The sequence below is a fragment of the Micromesistius poutassou genome (genome assembly GCF_964030765.1).
Source record: "Micromesistius poutassou genome assembly, chromosome: 7".
NCBI lineage: Eukaryota > Metazoa > Chordata > Actinopteri > Gadiformes > Gadidae > Micromesistius > Micromesistius poutassou.
In genome coordinates this window covers 12,135,998-12,154,473 of record NC_140277.1, presented here as the reverse complement: position 1 = coordinate 12,154,473, position 18,476 = coordinate 12,135,998, and the positions used below count along the sequence as shown (strand labels likewise).

At 47.4% G+C, this 18,476-nt stretch overlaps 1 protein-coding gene across 1 annotated transcript in view; it reads right to left on the bottom strand.

Moving 5' to 3' along the window:
* Positions 1-2,970: 2,970 nt before the first annotated feature.
* rin2a (Ras and Rab interactor 2a) overlaps positions 2,971-18,476 on the bottom strand; it is a 30,692-nt gene continuing 15,186 nt past the window's right edge. Inside the window, 8 exon segments of the mRNA XM_084471030.1 lie at positions 2,971-4,984; positions 5,330-5,487; positions 5,892-6,023; positions 6,304-6,612; positions 10,608-12,333; positions 12,335-12,420; positions 16,530-16,621; positions 17,093-17,165. Coding sequence (XP_084327156.1) covers positions 4,466-4,984; positions 5,330-5,487; positions 5,892-6,023; positions 6,304-6,612; positions 10,608-12,333; positions 12,335-12,420; positions 16,530-16,621; positions 17,093-17,165 — 3,095 coding nt within the window. The 3' untranslated portion in view covers positions 2,971-4,465.

The window sequence follows — 18,476 nt, the reverse complement described above, 5'->3', positions numbered from 1 at the left end:
ACTGACGACTGCACTGCGTGGCTGTGAGTGGTGACCATGTCCCTGTTCTGTTGACGGCCCTGGAAACATGCTGATTATATAAGGGGAAAGTCCTTGTAAGATGAAGCATTACAATGCGCTTTGTTATTTTCTTCTTTATTTAAATGGCAAAAAAAAAAAGAAAACAAAGTAGTTTAATGTTTAATGGAGAGAGGATAACGGGCCACTACATGGTTCACAGCACCACGGCGCCTCCTGGAGGCTACTGTAAGAATCAACACTGTTTATACCAGACTGTTGCCCAATCGCTCTATTTTGAAAGCCACTTGCGAAACTGACACAGAATGGGGATGGAGTTGATCCACAAGCAGCTGTTTGCAAGTTGTATCATCAATTATTTTGATGAAAGATGGACTTTTGTTTTTCCATTACTTTTATGACTTGTCTGTGATCTTACAGAGGAATTTGCATGTTTACTGTCATGCGATATGCAGTGTTAGTTATGTTAGACCATGCTAGCATTAGGAAAGGATGCACAATTCAGCATCAGCACTCTCCCCTTCCATTGTTTTTTATGGAAGTCATGATTGATTGATTGAAATTGTTTTCGGTTTTCGTTGTTGATTGTTCTTATCAACAGATCTATTTGTATTCTGTCATTTATAATGAAAATACTTGTAAATCTATGGTAGGTTTGTGTGGTCCACCAGTGTTGAGAGTTGTGCGTTGTTGTTAATGAACTAAAAGAGTATTTTGCTTTCACCCACGTTAGTGTCAAGGTATGCCAGCCAGGGGAGAACCTAGCATCCCCATGTATGACCAGATGTTGATGTATTATCTATCTACAGACAAAGCTAACCATACCACTACACACACACTCTGTTTAGCTGTCAGAGGTTCAGCTATGATGGAAATATAAGCTTTTTCCTCATTCTTGATGAGGTCCTTGAAAACATAAAGGGACCACGCTTTGTATTTTTGTTTTTGTATTATTGAGGGGAGGTAGTTGTTAAAACAGACTGAATCTAATTTGCTTCTTGTACAATGTTTTATTTATTAATCAACAGTACAAAATGTAATTTGTTGTTTTGCTAAGGAATATGTGTCTTTAGAATGTACGTGTAAAGTAATCATTGTCGTTATTATTTTTATATATATATAAATATGTGTATTTATTTATTACAGTCAGAGTACTTCTCTGTGCTGCTACCGGGAAACAGGGTTTAATTGTGTTCAGATTATTTGTAATGCAATAATTATCGGCTTGCAAGTGTAAATAAGCCACTTTAACGATCAAAGATGAAATTTATAGCGGCAGAGTTTAAAAAAATGATATTTCAAATGTATGAGCTCTTGATATATACAGATATAGTGTTTTCCTCTATGTAGGGGTATGTTTGTAGAGAAATTTCCAATCACTATAAAAACCTGACTGTTACTTGCATATCTCAAACACAAAACACTCAATTAGCTTTTTGTGCAAATTGTGAGTCACTCACAAAACTACACAGCAGCATTCATTAAGCATTGGTGAGCTGCATGTGTAAATCCACCGTTGGAAATGCTAACATCAAGCATTAAAGTTATTTTTTGACCACCAGGCACAAGACACAAACAACCATGGTTGTTTCCTGATACCAAACATAACGGTACTAATAAATCAACTAATGTACTCCTTACTTATTTAACACCAGCCCTGGCTTTTAGCTCAGTCTCAGGTGGTACTGCTATCTAGAGAAGCTGTTTTTACAAAGCTTACACAAAGCAATTGTCTCTATAATATACACTGCATAGGGAAGAACATTTTCTGTCCACAATTGAGGTTAAAAAAGAGAATCCATTGAAGCAACAAAATAAGTATTTGTATTTCCTGTGCCCCCCACTGTTTAAGCCCCATAAATATATAACTGATACTTAATCGATTTGATTCAACAAATTCTATGCTGCTATTGATTCCAAGTTACAAGCTTAAGATCACAATTACGGTACCATGATTTATAAACTGATCAAACTGTCTCTGAGACATTCACCTTTTCAAAAAACAAGTTGTCTTGTTGTGAGACACTTCTATATAATTTGTGATATTCACATGGGTGATATTACTGATGTAAAAATGTACAAAAAATAGGTATAGATGTATTTATATTTTTTGTCTCAATCTGTATATCTGTTTGAATATATTTTCATAGATCCTAGGTCTGCTCCTTGTAAGCCCTTTCCAGAGCAGTAATGCCCCCTTTGTCGTTTGTTTACTCGCATGAAGATAGATAATATAATAAAATAATTTATGGTAAAAACTCTATAATGTACTTTTATTTTTTAGGTGAGATTCTAATGACTGTTAAGATGGCACTGGATTTGTTTGGACTGTACGCCCCCGATGACTGCATGCTCCCGCGGGTATAGCTTAGCAACGTACAGAGAACGATGACGCGATGCAGGTGATATGGTTCCCACTCTCTGTTTGAGCGGTCATTCCTACACGCACAAGGAACTTTTTTTGGGACAGAATTGGGTTTACTTTTGTGTTTAAATGTTAGAGACATCATTTTAGGATGGATTTTGCTACCTTAACATTAATAAAGCTCTTTGCTTAAGGTATTCCACTTGTTTGACCTGCCTTTTTTCAGCCTAGAAACGATTTCCCGACGCGCCACACCACACCACACTGTCCATGCAGTAATCAACATAACACTCAGGTGTGCCGGGGATAAACACAAGTGAGCAGAACGGTGCAACATTCCCTTTGTTTTCTTCTCGTAAGAATTGTATTAAGTTGCAAAGAAGTCATAAAATACTCAATATATATTTATAAAGGAGAGTTTAGTAGATACCATCTGCCTCATTACAGCATACAATGTGTTATGTCAATCTTACATATATTACACAATATATTTCATCATATTGTCCTCAACATATCTCGATTTAAAATAACTTGAGGCAAACATGCCGCTGTTATTCCATATTCAACTTTTATTAAGTGCAAAAGAATATTCATGACATAATGGCATCCAGAGGGAAAAGGGGCCTTGCCCTGTGACCTTTATGACACTCGTAGCGCAGACATGGGTGGAAACAATCCCTGCACAGGTTCATATAGACACTTACACTGCAGTAAAAGTAGACTAAAAATGACTACGAAGACTCGAGTTATCCCCCACCCTCTCAAAAATCTCTTTCCTATATCCTAGTATGTGTCACAATCCAAAGGTGTGCTACTAGGTTGATATACATAGTGTTTTAACGCCCCTGAACTTACTGTTAAATGTCTCTCAGCTGTCTTTCTCAATACAGTTTCTGCGCTCGCCGGCCATTCCCCTGCTAATCCCAGCACTCCTACCTTTCCCGTTAACATTTTCAATGTTTTACAAGAGACGGGACTCCCATGCTGATTGTATCACCCTTCAGATCAATCAAATCATAGTACACAACACGGCCAGTAAATCCATGCCAACATGGTGTTTCAATCAAATTCATTCACTGCATACGACTATGTACTTTGCACTTTCTATGTCTTTCCTGTATCTTCTTTCTATACCTAACTTAACCTTTCTATATTTGCCATTGAGCCATGTATTGCATAAATATTATTTTGTTACTGCATGCAACCTTAGACCAGCTAAGAGGTTTACACTGCTATTGCATAAGAGTCTACTTCTATGTTAAGTCTTTAAAAAAAAAGGAGCCATATTTGTCAGTAGTACTGTATTTCATGACCGTGCCCGGATTCCCAGAAGGCACAGAAAAGAACATGGTGATTTTATTTAGTTACATATCATTTAAAAACTGGAAGTTTCCATCGTTGCTGAAAGGCTTATATCTGTAATATCTCCAGGATAATCACTACAATTAAAACATTCATTATATAAAAGACTTAACTTCCTACACGGCAGAAAAGCCAGTTTCTAAAAAATAGTTTCTAACAAAAATATAGACGGTGACACCAACATCACTGCTATGTCGCTTTTAAAAGAACCCAAACACACACACCACAGGCAGTCAACCAGCAACTGCAACAAGTTAATCGTACAAATAAAAATCACGTATCCAACGTTACTCAACACAATATCACCGTTGTTAATAAACATTTCATCGTAGTAAACGGGTTCGAACGGTCAGAAACCCCCCGAGCCTCTGCAGCCCTCTGGGCCACCATGGCTGTCCGTCCATGCGGGGTTAGCCCTGCTCACGTGTCCTTCACCGCCGCGTCGCCTGAGGTCCAGCGGTGGCCCCGCGTGAGCGCTGCTCTCGCCCCGCCCCGCCTCACAGGGGGGGGGGGGGGGGGGGGTCACAATGACACGAGATGAGGAAACCGGAAAAAAACAAGACGGCTCAGTGTCTGTCTCACTTCCTTCCTTCTCGGCCCGCCAGCGGGAAGGATGTGCGTCGCTAGCGACAATGAGCGCCGTCCGAAAAAAGGAGAAGTAAGGCTACCCCCCCCCCCCCACCACCTCCCCCCGGCTCTGTCTCCACGCCGACACGGGGGTCACACAGACACGGAGGTCACGTCGCGGTGCCCCGGCAGCAGGCTGAGGCTCAGGCTGGGGCTCAGGCTGCTGCAGGGGGAGGGGGAGGAGGAGGAGGAGGAGGCGGGGTCAGACGAGACCGCACCCAGGTCGGGGTCACCCAGGTCGGGGTCGCCCAGCTCGGGGTGGCCCAGCTCGGGGTGGCCCAGGCCGGCGTCGGGGGTCGGGGCGAGCCTGTTGAGGTTGACGGGCGAGGCGTCCCCCTCCGGGGGCCCCGCGCGGCGGTACACAAAGTGGAACGGCGGCGCCTGCGGCCGGCTGTGCAGCTCCGCCTTGATCTTCTGCGGGTGGGTGTCGGGCGCCAGCTGCTGGCTGCTGCCCTCCGTCACCAGGAACAGGGCGTAGTCCCCGGCGTCCGACACCTTGAACTTGTGGGCGCAGAGCAGGCACACCTCCTCCACCGTGGCGTAGGGCCGCACCGGCAGCGTCTTGGCCGTGCAGCCGCTGTCCAGAGACTTCAGCGCCACCCGCAGGTAGTTCTGCGGGAGGAGGGCAGCGCGGTGAACAACGAGGCGGCGGAAGGTGAACGAGGTGACAGTACAGTGTGCACTGTCCCGTCGTTGATCGCTGAACGTTAGCACGAAGACTAGGATTAAATGTGGAACAACGGGATAGGCCGTTCCTACGTCAGTGTACTGAGTGTTAAGATAGGAGGGCTACAATCATACCCCAATGTGTATGAGTTACTTCTTTTTCTACACTCTAGGAACTTTAGGACCTTATATATGCTTTAGTTATCTATATTCGAAAGATCTGGGACAGCATGTGTCCACTGTGTGTGTGTGTGTGTGCGTGCGTCTGTGTGTGAACGGGACCAACTGTACCTGGAAGTCGTCCACGGAGGGCGCCGACCGCTGGGTGGTGCGGCGGTGGTGCCACTGGCGGAGCGTGTCACGCGTTCGCAGCACCCGGGCCGCCTGCTCCTCCTGGAAGTTGCGGATCAGGGACATGGCTCCGTAGGCGCTGGTCAGGTAGTACCCGCCTGAGGGGAGCCACACACAACCCCGGGGTTAGAGGGAGCACAGCCCAGTGAGAGGCCGAGCGACTCTGACGAGTCTCGCCACTAGGGGGCGCTTGAGGCCGAGCTTGGCGGGTGTGTACCGGGTGAACACAGTGGGGCAGCATGGATTCTACGGTCTAGGGAGGTGGACAAGCAGTGGACAGTCTGAATGCATCCTTTTCATTTTTATGAATTTTTCTGCCGAGAAAATGTACCAATTCTTCAAGTTCAAGGGGACAAAAAGGCTTATATAAAATTCCCAAAATACTATTTCCAAACGGTTTATTTTTATTTCTCTTACGTTCTAGAATGATTGAACAAAGAGCGGCGCCAGACTCGGTGTGCAAAACGACCCATCCTTGTGGACGACTTTCGAGCGTTAGTACCTTCTCCGTTGAGCTGAGAGGGATCCAGCAGCTCCATCATGTACAGGATCTCATTGTCCAGCTGAGGCAGGTCACACTGGGCAAGCACGTAGGTCATCATGGGCAGGAACTCATCGGCTCCGGACACGCGCCCTGGGAGAGACAGGTCCTCGGTTGTTAGGCGGCGCTTAACATGGAGTTAAACGTTACGCCGTGCGTGAGTGCATGAGCCATGCAAAAAAAACAGCCGAGGGCATTTTTCAACTGAATCGACGATTCTCATTGGCAACTGTCATTGTCTTTTACGCAAAACAGATGTGCACTGTGTTCCCAACAAACGACAAACACGTTAACACTCAACGCTTTTATAGATATTTTCTCAACCGAGTTGTTGGGCCTATTGCTCGGCGCCTCAGCTCAGCGCGTGTCTCACCGGGGCTGTCCTCCATCACGCCGTAGATGAGCTTGCAGACGCGCAGCAGCACCGTCACCTTCTTCTCGGGCGAGTACATCTTGCACAGCGTCTGCAGCTTCTGCCGGATCTTCTCCACGGCCAGGGGGTCCGGCGGCGGGCCGTCCGGCAGCCCCATGTCCTGGGGCAGCCGGGCCTTGGCCTGGGCCAGGTTCTCCCTCAGCTCCTGCCACGCCCCGCTGCGCACCTGGAACTCCCACAGTGCCGCGCTGACCACGCCCTTCAGCGGCTTCAGCACGCACTTGTGCATGGCCTTCTCCAGGACCCCGTCTGGGGAGGGGAGAGGGGGGGGGGGGGGAGAACGGGGGATACGGTTACAATGAATCGACGGTGAGGCGTACACACACCACCCCTCGTGTTGTGATTCGGGTGGTCGTACTCTAGGTAACTGTCTGCACACTAGGTCAAGGAGCGGCACTTTTTTGTAACGGCGTGCTGTGATTGGTCTCGGACTCGCTCGTGAGTCGTGCTGGATGGAAGCGCCCGGGGAATGTGGTTGCGAGCCAGAGACAGACCCGTTTTGAATCACTGATGTGTCTTCCGTATGTTGGTTATGGGATCAGGTTTTTCTCGTACTTCTCCAGGTGGAAAGACGGTGCTTTTTTCACGCTTCATGCTTCAAAATAAGAAAGTTTCTAGGGCTGTCTGACCCTGTGTTGTACTTTTAAGACTTTTTGGGTATAAGGTCAGACTGACCAAAACAACAGCCGCTTCTTTCCAGAGTTAAGAGCTGGCATCATGGATGGCCACAGTTGAGGGGTTGGAGAGAGCCTAGCCTGCGTGTGTCGACATTTTGGGTCTTACTAAATGTGCATGTGCAGTATGACTAACAAATTCCAGCCCAAACCGCATTGCTGCTGAAAAAGGACCATCGTCCTGTGTGTGCATGCGTTCCTGCATGCGTGTGTGTATGCGCGCGTGTGTGTGTGTGTGTGTGTAAAGGAGAGAGAGAGAGTGCTGCTGACTGTCCTTGAATTGGGTAAAGTCAGCAGGTTTTTGGCTAACACCATCTGCACACTGAAATCTGAAAATGAATCACTCTAGTGCTCACGTCATCTCCTGCGCTCTGGTTTTAAATGTTGATTGATATTCTCTTGAATTCAACCAGGACTCCAATCATAAATCTGGTTTAAAATGTGTTCAACACATTGATAGGGATATATGGTTTATATTATACAATATATATTTATATATCCAAAATATATATGATAAATCTTGCTATGTTTTTTATTAAAACATTTTTTCTGTGAAAATTGCATTAAACCCAAAAATCGAACAGACAACCAGGGCAGACTAAAGGTAATTCCCCCATGCTAAATCTACGGACTGCCTTGGTAATCTATGTGCGTCACCAATGAAGTGGTAGAGATTAAACTGTTGATACAACACAACACATGGTGATGATGATGACGATGATGAAGACGACAAGGTTCATATGTAAGCTTGGTTAAACTTAATTGTAGGTGATATTTTCCCAGTCACCCTGTTGACATAGGTGCTGCAGTTGGCCTTTATAGGGCAGCCTACTGTGGATCCCTTTGATAATGATGGACGGCATCCAAAACCATCAGAGGCTGAATTACACCCGGAAAATCTTCCACAGGTTCAGCACCAGCCAATGGGTCAATTAGGGTTGCATTGTGCTTGCTCCAGAACTAACCAAAAATAAGACTTTAAACCACAAAGTGTTTTGAGTAGGTTGCATGTGATCAGGCTCTGGCAGTGTTAGGTGGGATTTATTTTCTCTGTCTCTCTCACGCACGCATGCACACACACACACACACACACACACACACACACACACACACACACACACACACACACACACACACACACACGCACATGAAGCAACAGGACAGGAAGACCAGAGGATGCAGGACATCAGATAAACCTGCTCTCTTATCGGCACAACCCTCGGTGCTATCAAGTGTCCTTCCTGCCAGATATAAACACCTCCTCACCAAAACATCCTTATGTTGTCCAGCAACCAACCTGGATGTCAACATACGTCCAGACATTTGGAACAAAACATGTGGTAAACATAGGCCAAGCAGGCACGAACGATTAACAATTATATATTTACACACACGCACGCACTAGCAGCAGTCATCCACCCACTCCCGCTGAAATGTGATGACCTTGTGAACTCCTCGCCGATACCAAAGCTACGTTAGTCACTTATTTTTAGTCGCCTTCTTAGCCTTTCTTGCTGCTCATGTCTATATATATCAAATGTAATTCGAGCTAGCACCTGATTTCCCAATATATGTATTGTGACACCACGTAAATGGTGAAAAAGGCTTACAGACACAAATTGCTGAATGACAGGGGATTGATGATGTTGAAGCTGTATCAACAGTTGACTGTGTGATGGAGCTCTGAACTGTGCCACATGCGTACAGTTACGTATGTGGGCTTTCCATGTGTCCTGTCTGGGAAGCCATGGGCTCCCTGGACAGATAAACAGAGACTCAAGACGTCCTGTTTATCTACTTGCTCCCCGCCCCCCCCTCTTTGGATGGAGCCAGTCTGTGTAGTGGTCAGATACAAGGGCGCCTGTTCTCCACAGCTCGCTCTCTCTCTCTCTCTCTCTCTCTCTCTCTCTCTCTCTCTCTCTCTCTCTCTCTCTCTCTCTCTCTCTCTCTCTCTCTCTCTCTCTCTCTCTCTCTCTCTCTCTCTCTATGGATTCAGGCTGAGGAAAGGCAACACAGAAGATGTGATGACAGGCAGACAGAGCGAGAGAGATTGACGGTTAAAAGGGTTTAGAGAGAGGGAGACACTTTGAGAATCGTTACGAGAAAAGGGAGAGGATATGGACAATAAACTAGCCAAAGGGCAAGAGCATGAGAGAGGGGGAGAGAGAGGCCCATGCAGCACGAGCAGAACCCCCTTGCTGTGATTGGAGGAGAAGATAAATACGGAAGTAGCCCTCTCTGAGACCGAGCTTGTACTCCTTTGGCAGTCAGCCGCACAAACACATCTGTGCTGGACTGGGGGACACTGAGACACACTCAAAACACTTTCTGGAAGGGAGGGGGCGAGAGCAGCACTGGCACAAACAAAACATTGCGCAACACATCTCAAGAACTCAATGAAGGAAGAAGCAATGGTTCTCTGTATGAAAAAAAACCTTCCTGCCAACGGGACTTGAGTCATAGCACACAGGACACTAAATAGAAGAAATGCGTGCTGTTTCCTTGTTATTCCCCTGGAGTGTACCAAACCATTTCTGCTCTTACATATGAGCCCCTACTACCACTTGTCAGCAGTGAGGTATTGACGGAGCGAGAACTACAAAATGACAGGGTGGTGTTCAATGGGCCTTAAATAATTAAGTTATTAGTTAGTTATCCAGTTGTCTCTTCTCTTGGTAATCACAGCACTCTGGTGTGATTCCCGTCTAACTGCTGTTAGTGTGGAAGGTGTGCAAACAGGTTTGTGTGTCGGGCTAAACCAGGCTTTTGTCCTCTGTTTCGAGTGTTTCAGTGTGTGGGTGTGTTTTTCTGACTTCATAGTATGTAGAACAGTGCTCAGAAATAAAGGAAGCCTGTGGGAAAGGCTGCTGTGTTTGGCTATTAGTTTTTGGCCGACATTGTCCAAACACACCTGCAGGAGGCTTTGCTGACAAATGTCAAATTAATGTCTGACCGACAAAGTTCTGGTCTGAACACATAGGTGTCACATGTTCATGCTCGTTGACTACAAACCCTTAACTGCACACACACACACGCACGCACGCGCACACACATACACACACACACACACACACACACACGTGCTGCGCACACACAAACAGCCATTAGGATGCGTGCTTCCACAGGAAAGTTTTCCACAGGGCTCATCATTAAAACGTAGAAGTGAAACTGCTGCATTAAAACAATTGACACCACTGCTTCACTTCCACATTATCCCTTCCCTACCAACCTTCCCCATCTAAAGTCACTGATTCACTTCATATCAACATATAAACCTCGATATAGAACTGCAGAGCATTCACTCCCAACACAAAGTGGTGACACAGTGGCGCTCTGCACTGGTGGAGAGGTCAGCATGGAGACATTGCAGCTCTTTAAATACACTGACACTCCACCCCCGGAGCGTCGTAATTGCAGGACTAAACCCCATCGCGGATGAAGTCATAAGAGTTGACGAGCAGTTGGTTTATGTTGCGTCACCGCGGGCCATAATCCCAAGAGCTCCACAGCAGAATGCCCTACTCCACCGTAAACACAAAGAAAAAGCTTAGGGGGGTCTGAGATGCTCACCAATCTGGTCCTCGGGGATGAGGCTCTCGATGGGCGGCTCCAGCTCGGAGCTCTGCCTCAGGTAGCTCTTCATCTGGGTCATGAACTGCCGCAGCGTCTGTAGCAGCTCCAGGCCCGAGTCGTGGCCCTGCCAGGCCTGCGAGCCCTCGCACATGTAGCTCAGGTAGTCCTGCACCAGGCAGCCGAAGTACGACGCCTTGTCCTGGGACAGCTCCAGCACCCGCCGCACCGCCCGCTTCTCCGGCGTCATCAGGGAGCTGAAGCGGAACACGCCGCTCATCTTGCGCAGCTGGCCCCGCAGCGCCCTCTGCAGGCCCAGGGCCCCGGCACTGGCCCTGCGGTTGGCCCCGCCGCGGCCACCGGCGCGGCGGCCGCCCGGGGGCTCCAGCGTCAGGTCCTGGTCCTGTTCGTGCTCGGCGTCCGGGTCGCTCTCCAGGCCCACGCCGAAGTCCCGCTCGTCTTCGTCCTCGTCCTCGTCCTCGTCGTCCTCCTCCTCCTCCATGCTGCTGTCGGGCCCCCGCTGGTGGTGGTTCTGGTGGTTCTGCTGGCGGCGGAGGAGGCGGTGGTGAGGGGGCGGCGAGAGGGACAGCGGCAGGTGGGCGGCGTAGTCGGCCAGGGTGGGGGGGCTGGGGTCGTGCAGCGGCGGCAGCCCGAAGGCGGACAAGGAGGAGAAGGAGAGGTCCAGGGAGTCGGGCTCCGACGAGTCGGTGGAGAGGCTCATGTCGCTCAGCCGCTGGTCCCCGCCGCCGTCGCCGCCGGGCCCCCGGCCGCCCTGCGAGTCCTCCGCCCGTTCCCGGGGCATGGCGTCGGGCGAGCTCTGGGAGCCGGGGCTGTCGGCGGCGTGGTGGTGGTGGTGGTGGTGGTGGTGGTGGTGAAGGCGGCGGCGGGTGGTGGTGGTGATGATGGCGTTCTGCCGCGAGACCTTGGAGCGGCTCAGGGCCTGCTGGATGGTCCGCTCCTCCATGGCCAGGTGGCACGTGACCTCCTCCTGGCTGGTGGAGGGCGAGGCCTTCACCCGGCGAGGGGACGCCGAGAGGGAGACCAGGGAGGGCCGCGGGATGGAGATGGGCGAGCTGATGCTCAGCTTCTTGGTCGGCGGCGAGGAGGAGAAGGAGGCGGAGAAGGAGGGGAAGGAGGAGGTGCTGATGCTCAGGGAGGAGCCCAGCCGGTGCAGGAAGCTGCCGCCCATCTCCTTCGGCTCCTTCTGCGAGGGGATCTTCTCCGGCATGCTGCACTGCCTGACGGGCGGGGGCGGGGGGACGGACCGGCGGGGGAGCTGGCGGGGAGGCGGGGGTCGTTGAGGCGGCGGCGAGCAGGAGGCGCCGGTGATCGCTCCGCTCTGTGACTGGTCGCTGCTTCGAGTGCCTCGCTCTGGCTGTGGTGCCAAGGCCTGGGTCGAGCTCCTCAGAACGCTCCCCTCACTGAGCTCTGCGACGGGGACTCGGACGGGACTCTCTCTGCCTTCGCCGGCTTCCTGGTTGCTGCTACTGTCGCTAGCGGCAACAGGCTCCTCCTCTTCGTTCACCCGGTTACTGGGGGTCTGTTGGGGTGTGACAGGGGGGGTCTCCGGGGGCAGGGGGGCCTGGTGGACCTTTGCGAAGAGGGGGTTGATGAAGCAGAGCGCGCCGTTGCTCTGGCAACACTCCAGCTCCGAAGGGCTGCGCGTTATCAACCGGGGACGGGCGCCGGGGCTGGTGGCCAAGGTTACCCGCCTCTGGGCGGGGGGGCGGCGGCCTGTCGGGGGGGGCGGTCGCCGGGGAGGACCAGGAGACCGCGCGCTTTTTTCCAATGCAAAGCTCAGAGTCCCAGAAGCCTGTCGGGAGGAGGACAAGAGGAGATGAAGAACAACTTTAAATGAGGGGAAAATAATCGATTCTTCGATGCGTCGCGATTCGCTCTAGAATGATTCCGTCTCGATGCATAAAAATGATAATAATAATCTGAAACAAATTTAATAAAAAAGATATATATATATATATATATATATATATATATATATATATATATATATTAGCAAACTGATTAGCAAACTCTGTTGAATTGAGATGCATCGATAATCGTTTTATAATCGAATCGTTGCCCTCTGAATCGGAATCGAATCGTGAGGTGCCAAGAGATTCCCAGCCCTAGTTAAGTCTATAAACAGCTGGTCCATTGCCAAGGAGATTTTTTTATAAGTCTATATTATGGCCATAGACCTGTGTTATGGTCAAGGCTTTATTGCTTAAGTCACTTAAGGCTTGGCATGGACTAAAGTCCACCACGTCGGAGAAACCCTCATTTAGAACTCGCCCATAACTGTCTAAAGCCATTGGCAGACAATTAATACATAATAAAATACAAATAAAAATACAATGTCATGCATAAACATTGATAATCAAATACATATTGCATGCTGTACTTAATGTCTTACTTTATGTCGTATAATTCATAAAACATATTGTTAAACAATCACAGGGATACTGCAATAGTTTCCATTGATGAGTAATCCATGAAGATGCGAGCCAACTCTATCGAGGCAGCAGATCTGATGACAAATATTTGCAAAAAACCCAAACGGAAAACTCTAAGTCTAAGTTTCTTTCAGAGTCCCTGATAAGGATGTGCTGCTGTCGGGTGACAACAGTCACAGCCAGAGACTTCAGACACACAAAAGCACACCTGTTCCCCTATCAAGAGGCAGAAGTAGCCAACCCACAAACCAGACCAAAGAGTCAACAGCACGCACACTGTTGAGAAGACAGACACACAAAAAACCACACATAAGTGGTAAATTGCTCAATCTGAAAACGCCGAGAGACAAGAGTGGTGCGACGGTACTCACGGTGTGTTCCTCTGAGCTGTGTGACATACGGACAACGTTCCTCCTGACGAGACTATGGCTCCGATGTAGCCGGAGAAGATGACTACATGTGCTCTGTTACCAGACTTCAGAGCTTCTGTCCCTCTCTCCGGCTCGCTCAGTGTGCTATGACTCACTCGCCCTGAACTGTGTTTGTAGGCATGTGTGACTTTGAGTGCGTGTGTCACTGTGGGTGTTCTGTCAACACAGCATTCCCGCCTCCTTCTTTCTCTCCCTCTCTTTCCCTGTGTCCCTCTAGCCATATCTCCCCTTACTCGCTCCCTCTCTCTCTCTCTCCCGCCCTCCCTGTCTCTGAAAAGCCCTTTGTTTTCCCCTCATGGGATTACAAATACAAACATGCTCTCATCCTACTCATGGGCTTCTTCTCTCTCTCTCTCTCTCTCTCTCTCTCTCTCTCTCTCTCTCTCTCTCTCTCTCTCTCTCTCTCTCTCTCTCTCTCTCTCTCTCTCTCTCTCTCTCTCTCTCTCTCTCTCACACACACTTATACTCACACACTTATACTCACACACACAATATATACTAATATCTATCTATATAGTTTCACTGCTTTCTTTTCAAGCATTTCTGTTTATTTTTCCCTCTCCTGGGAATCATCGGTTCTCCTACACATTTGGACTTCTGACTCCTGAATTGCTTTAATGTGCTTGCACTTTCGCAGGGACAAACATACACCGGCATACACACACACACACACACACACACACACACACACACACACACACACACACACACACACACACACACACACTGGGTGAATTGCTTCCTGCTTATTACTGGCATTGTGGCACTTGTGCTGGAAAGTCCAGTGTGTGAAGGACAAACAGAAAAGAGGGTTGGTGCTACGAAATCTCAGCACGGACCCGCTGATACAGATAAAGGTACTGAGCCCGCACCTATGTACACACCTACCGAGGCCAGCCCATAGTCTCCAGCCACTCTACTCTAGTTTGTTCTTCATCAATGTGTGTCCACAATACATTACGTTATATTACCTTGAATACCACACAGTGACTATAGGAGTGATTAATGAGAGACATTAAGCATTCGCAAAAATGTCAATGATGGGCTTGCACGCATCAGGCCAACATAGCTTTAGCTTAGCCTATCGTCGATAGCATTATTTAATTATTAGTCGTCACAATTATTATTAGTCGTCAGACAGGAAGAGGTTATTCTATGTGTGGATGAGATGTGGAGAAAGAGGTACACAGCTATCTACTTTTCCATTGTGTTTCCCAAGAATACTATTGTAGTCTGTAGTCTAAATATTTCATAAAGGGTGTTATGCAGTGTTCAATGGAAGCACACATTTATTGCCGAAAACAACAAGTCAGTATCAAAGACACAAGGCTGCATACATATGCCCATACCACCTACCATGTAAGATAGGTAGGCTTTGTTCCACTGGAGAGAAAACCCAAAAGCCTTTGAGTACATAAGAGGCCTGACGTCTTTCCACTTGAATAAGATGTCATCTGAGTTTACAGGCCACTGATCCCTTCATTACTGGAAAGGGCCACTGAGTGAGTAATGACAGACTGGTTTAAATAACTGGCTCGATCTGTGGTGATTAGCTGTATTATGTCATTAACTACAGAAGGTAAGGTAGGAAGAACGCTGCCAATGCAAATATTTGACGTAAGAAAACATTTAATCTAACTACAAGCTTAAAATGACCTGGACATATCTGTAGTTAAAACTGATCAATAGTGATTTCAATTGAATCACATACTTATCATGTACTATATATATTCTACAAATAAAAAAATGCTCTCTTTGTTCGCAAGATTGTTCTGCATGACATGTCTAGTCTTATTACGGACACACCCAAACCCATGCCATACATGGCACCCACGCAGCGAGCTACACTGTGTCTGACGGTTTGTGTTACACAGTTGCACAGCCGGTTAGAGCGGACGGAACACTTATTTCGTTTTGGGAATTATGATAGTCTCATCCCTACGACTGAGACTAGGGGCTCAATCTTACACATTGCGACTTTAAATGTTTACAATAACATGCTTAATCTGTTTACTATTTCCATGAATTAAGAGCATTGTAGTAACTTGCAATGCTAGTTAATGACTACACACGGCATGTTGAAGTGTGCTTTTGGAAAAAGATCTTTGCTTCATTTTTGGACAGCATACTGTATATCCTTCAAACCTCGGTCTATTCTCTCTTCTTATTCTCTTAACATAATTTATGTTTTCCAACACACAAGACAAACAGCCAAGACACCGTTAATTGACATTTTAAACTTTGTGGTTTCATTGGACGTTTACATTTTTAGCTCTGAGAAGTTGTTGCTTCTTATCTTTAGCTTAATGCACATATGGAGTGTAGCCCTAATGGCCAAATTGTCATTCAGGTGAAGAGAGCTGCCAACACAAGCACACCCAGCGGTTGTTTCACGTTCAAGCCCGACGGAGCAGCACTGATCTGGGCCTGAGAAGGGCCTTTATCCCCGGGGATTGAGTCATTCGGTTGTTGGTGTGCCAGCTACGTGCCAGGCTAGCTCAGGAATGTGGCTATTTTACAAGCTTTGGTTTGGCTGCAGAACAGATGTGGATGGAGGGAAGGACCACCACTTTGGAAGTTGTTTTGGTGGATCTTTCCTGACTTTACAAAATACCATAGACTTCAGATGGCACTGCTTCTATAATTCAATCTATTTAAAACCTTGAGAATGTAATACCTATTGCACCATTCACATGAAACCCGGAAGAAGTTACCTTTCACTGATTGTTTTGGTCATGGACAGAATGGCAAAACGAAATACAGAGTAGAAGACCATTTCCATAGCCATTGAAGGTGCAGTTAATACACAACATGCTGCCTACCTCACTAAAGAGCTACGCTGTGCTTTTGTAAGGACACTGAATCACTGAATCCTTGAGAAATTCCTCATTACCTAAACGAAAGCCATCCGGAAGAAACACAGGGCTGATTGAAAGTAAAGTGTCAACTTAACATGAACTCATCATAACTTTTGTCATCCACAAACGAAATTGAACAAAGCCGTGGCTGCCGTGAGAGAAGATCTAAAAGAATCCAACCTGCTCCCAGCTTCGCCACCTCCTCCAGGTCCGTGGGGCTCTTGGCTGTGGTGATGGCCTCTGGTAACTTCAGCGTAAAAGGTAACACATCCCTGGAAATAGGGTGCAGAGAGAATAGGAAGGGGGGGTTAGAGGTTGGACGACTAGTGAACTCTATACCCAGAAGATACTTTATGGGGAGAGCGATATATATGGGATTAGGAGAGATGGGAATTGAAAAGACTTTTATGGATTCAAAGTTACTACTACCTCCCTTTAGACTGTAGTATGCCCTCTAGCAAGTAAAAAAAATCTCAATTACATAATCACTTCAACTTGCCTAGACAGAGCTAGCATATGAAATACTAGGGATCGACCATAACATATCACAAAACATAATATACCAACCACTAGAAACACAAAATACAAATGTCTGTGCCCATGTTTAAAGTAAGCCCCAGTACATCAAATGCATAAGAAGAAGGTGGAATTCAGGACAAAATGAATGGGGTTGACTATAGAGTATGTCTGTTTGAGTGAGTGTATACGTGTGCGCACATGCATGTGCACAGAGAGAACCTCACCTGCTGATGCAGCAAAACGCCACCAGACGGAACAGATCTGCGAAGCTCAGGCCAGATCCCTCCAAGGAAAAAGCTGAGGGAGGACACAGTGATTATAACAAGCGTTACCCAATCACATCCCTCCATAGCATACATCCAGTAACCCACAACGCAGGGCTACTGGGCAATAACACCAAACGCCGTAATGAGGTTGTAAAGCCCTCCATTCATGTTGCTTGAGCCGCTATAGGATGGTTAAACAACATGCATTCCCATTAGCGGTATGGAGGACTGGGGGGTTATTTACAAAGCTGTGTGGAATTCCTCAACAGCATTGACTGGAATACTAACAGAGCGACCGGGAGAGGGAGGGGAGAGGGACGCATCACTGGCAGCTTTTCTCTAGCAGAGCTCAAATAGTTCATTCATGAACGAAGGCTCTTTGCTTCCCTTCTCCAGCAAAAAGAGGAGGGTTACACAGTGCATCAAAAAGCCGTCCATCAGCAGCCAATTGACAACATGTGTGTGTGTCATAAGAGTGTAGCATCGCTTCCCCCGACGCTATAGTTGGCTTAGATCTCTGCCGGAAAGGAGACAAGGAAGAGCATTTACACAATTACGCAATTGGCAGAAAGGGCAGAGATTTCAAGGTGACATTATCATTGTGTGAGTTAAACGAGGTGTGAATAGGGAGAGAGAACGAGAGGAACAAGGGCATTCCATTCTCCAGAGGAAATAAGGAAAGTGGGGTAAATCATAACATGTGGGGAATGGCAGTGGGCCAGTGAGTAAAAAGCTGTGCTTGTGCTTGTGTGTCAACCTTCTGATGCTAACTATTCTAACTAACTTATTCTAACTTATGGTGGTCTAACTGTAACTATTCTAATTCATAAATCTTATAGCAATTATAAGTAGTCCAAGTCTACTTCTAACTACATACATAGATATACTGTATATAGATACCTAGCTCTTGTTAAACTGCATAGTTTAACAAGACTCTAAATCTTCTCCCTCTGTTCTCAGTGTCCTTGCAGCCGGAGCAACGAGACCAGCGATGTCCCCGTGTCACGCCACGTCTCCTCTGAGGAGAACACTAGCGAGGCTTCAGGGTACCGAACAAAGATGTTTATGTGATAGAGAGGAAATAACCGGTTAAATAACAGGCTCAACAATAACGCGGCTTTGTGTTGTAACAGCCTACAATGACAGGGATTGTTGTTGTTGACCGTGCATCGGCGGCCTCAAACAATACACCAAAGGCTTTAGCGAGCGTCTGTCGGTCGAGGGCTCCCCATTGCTCATCAATTTCAACGAGGGTTCAAATGGAATGAAGCACCTTGAGGTGCTTGACGCAAACAGGTCTATTGTGACACCCTCGATGTAAATCATGCAATATTAAATCATA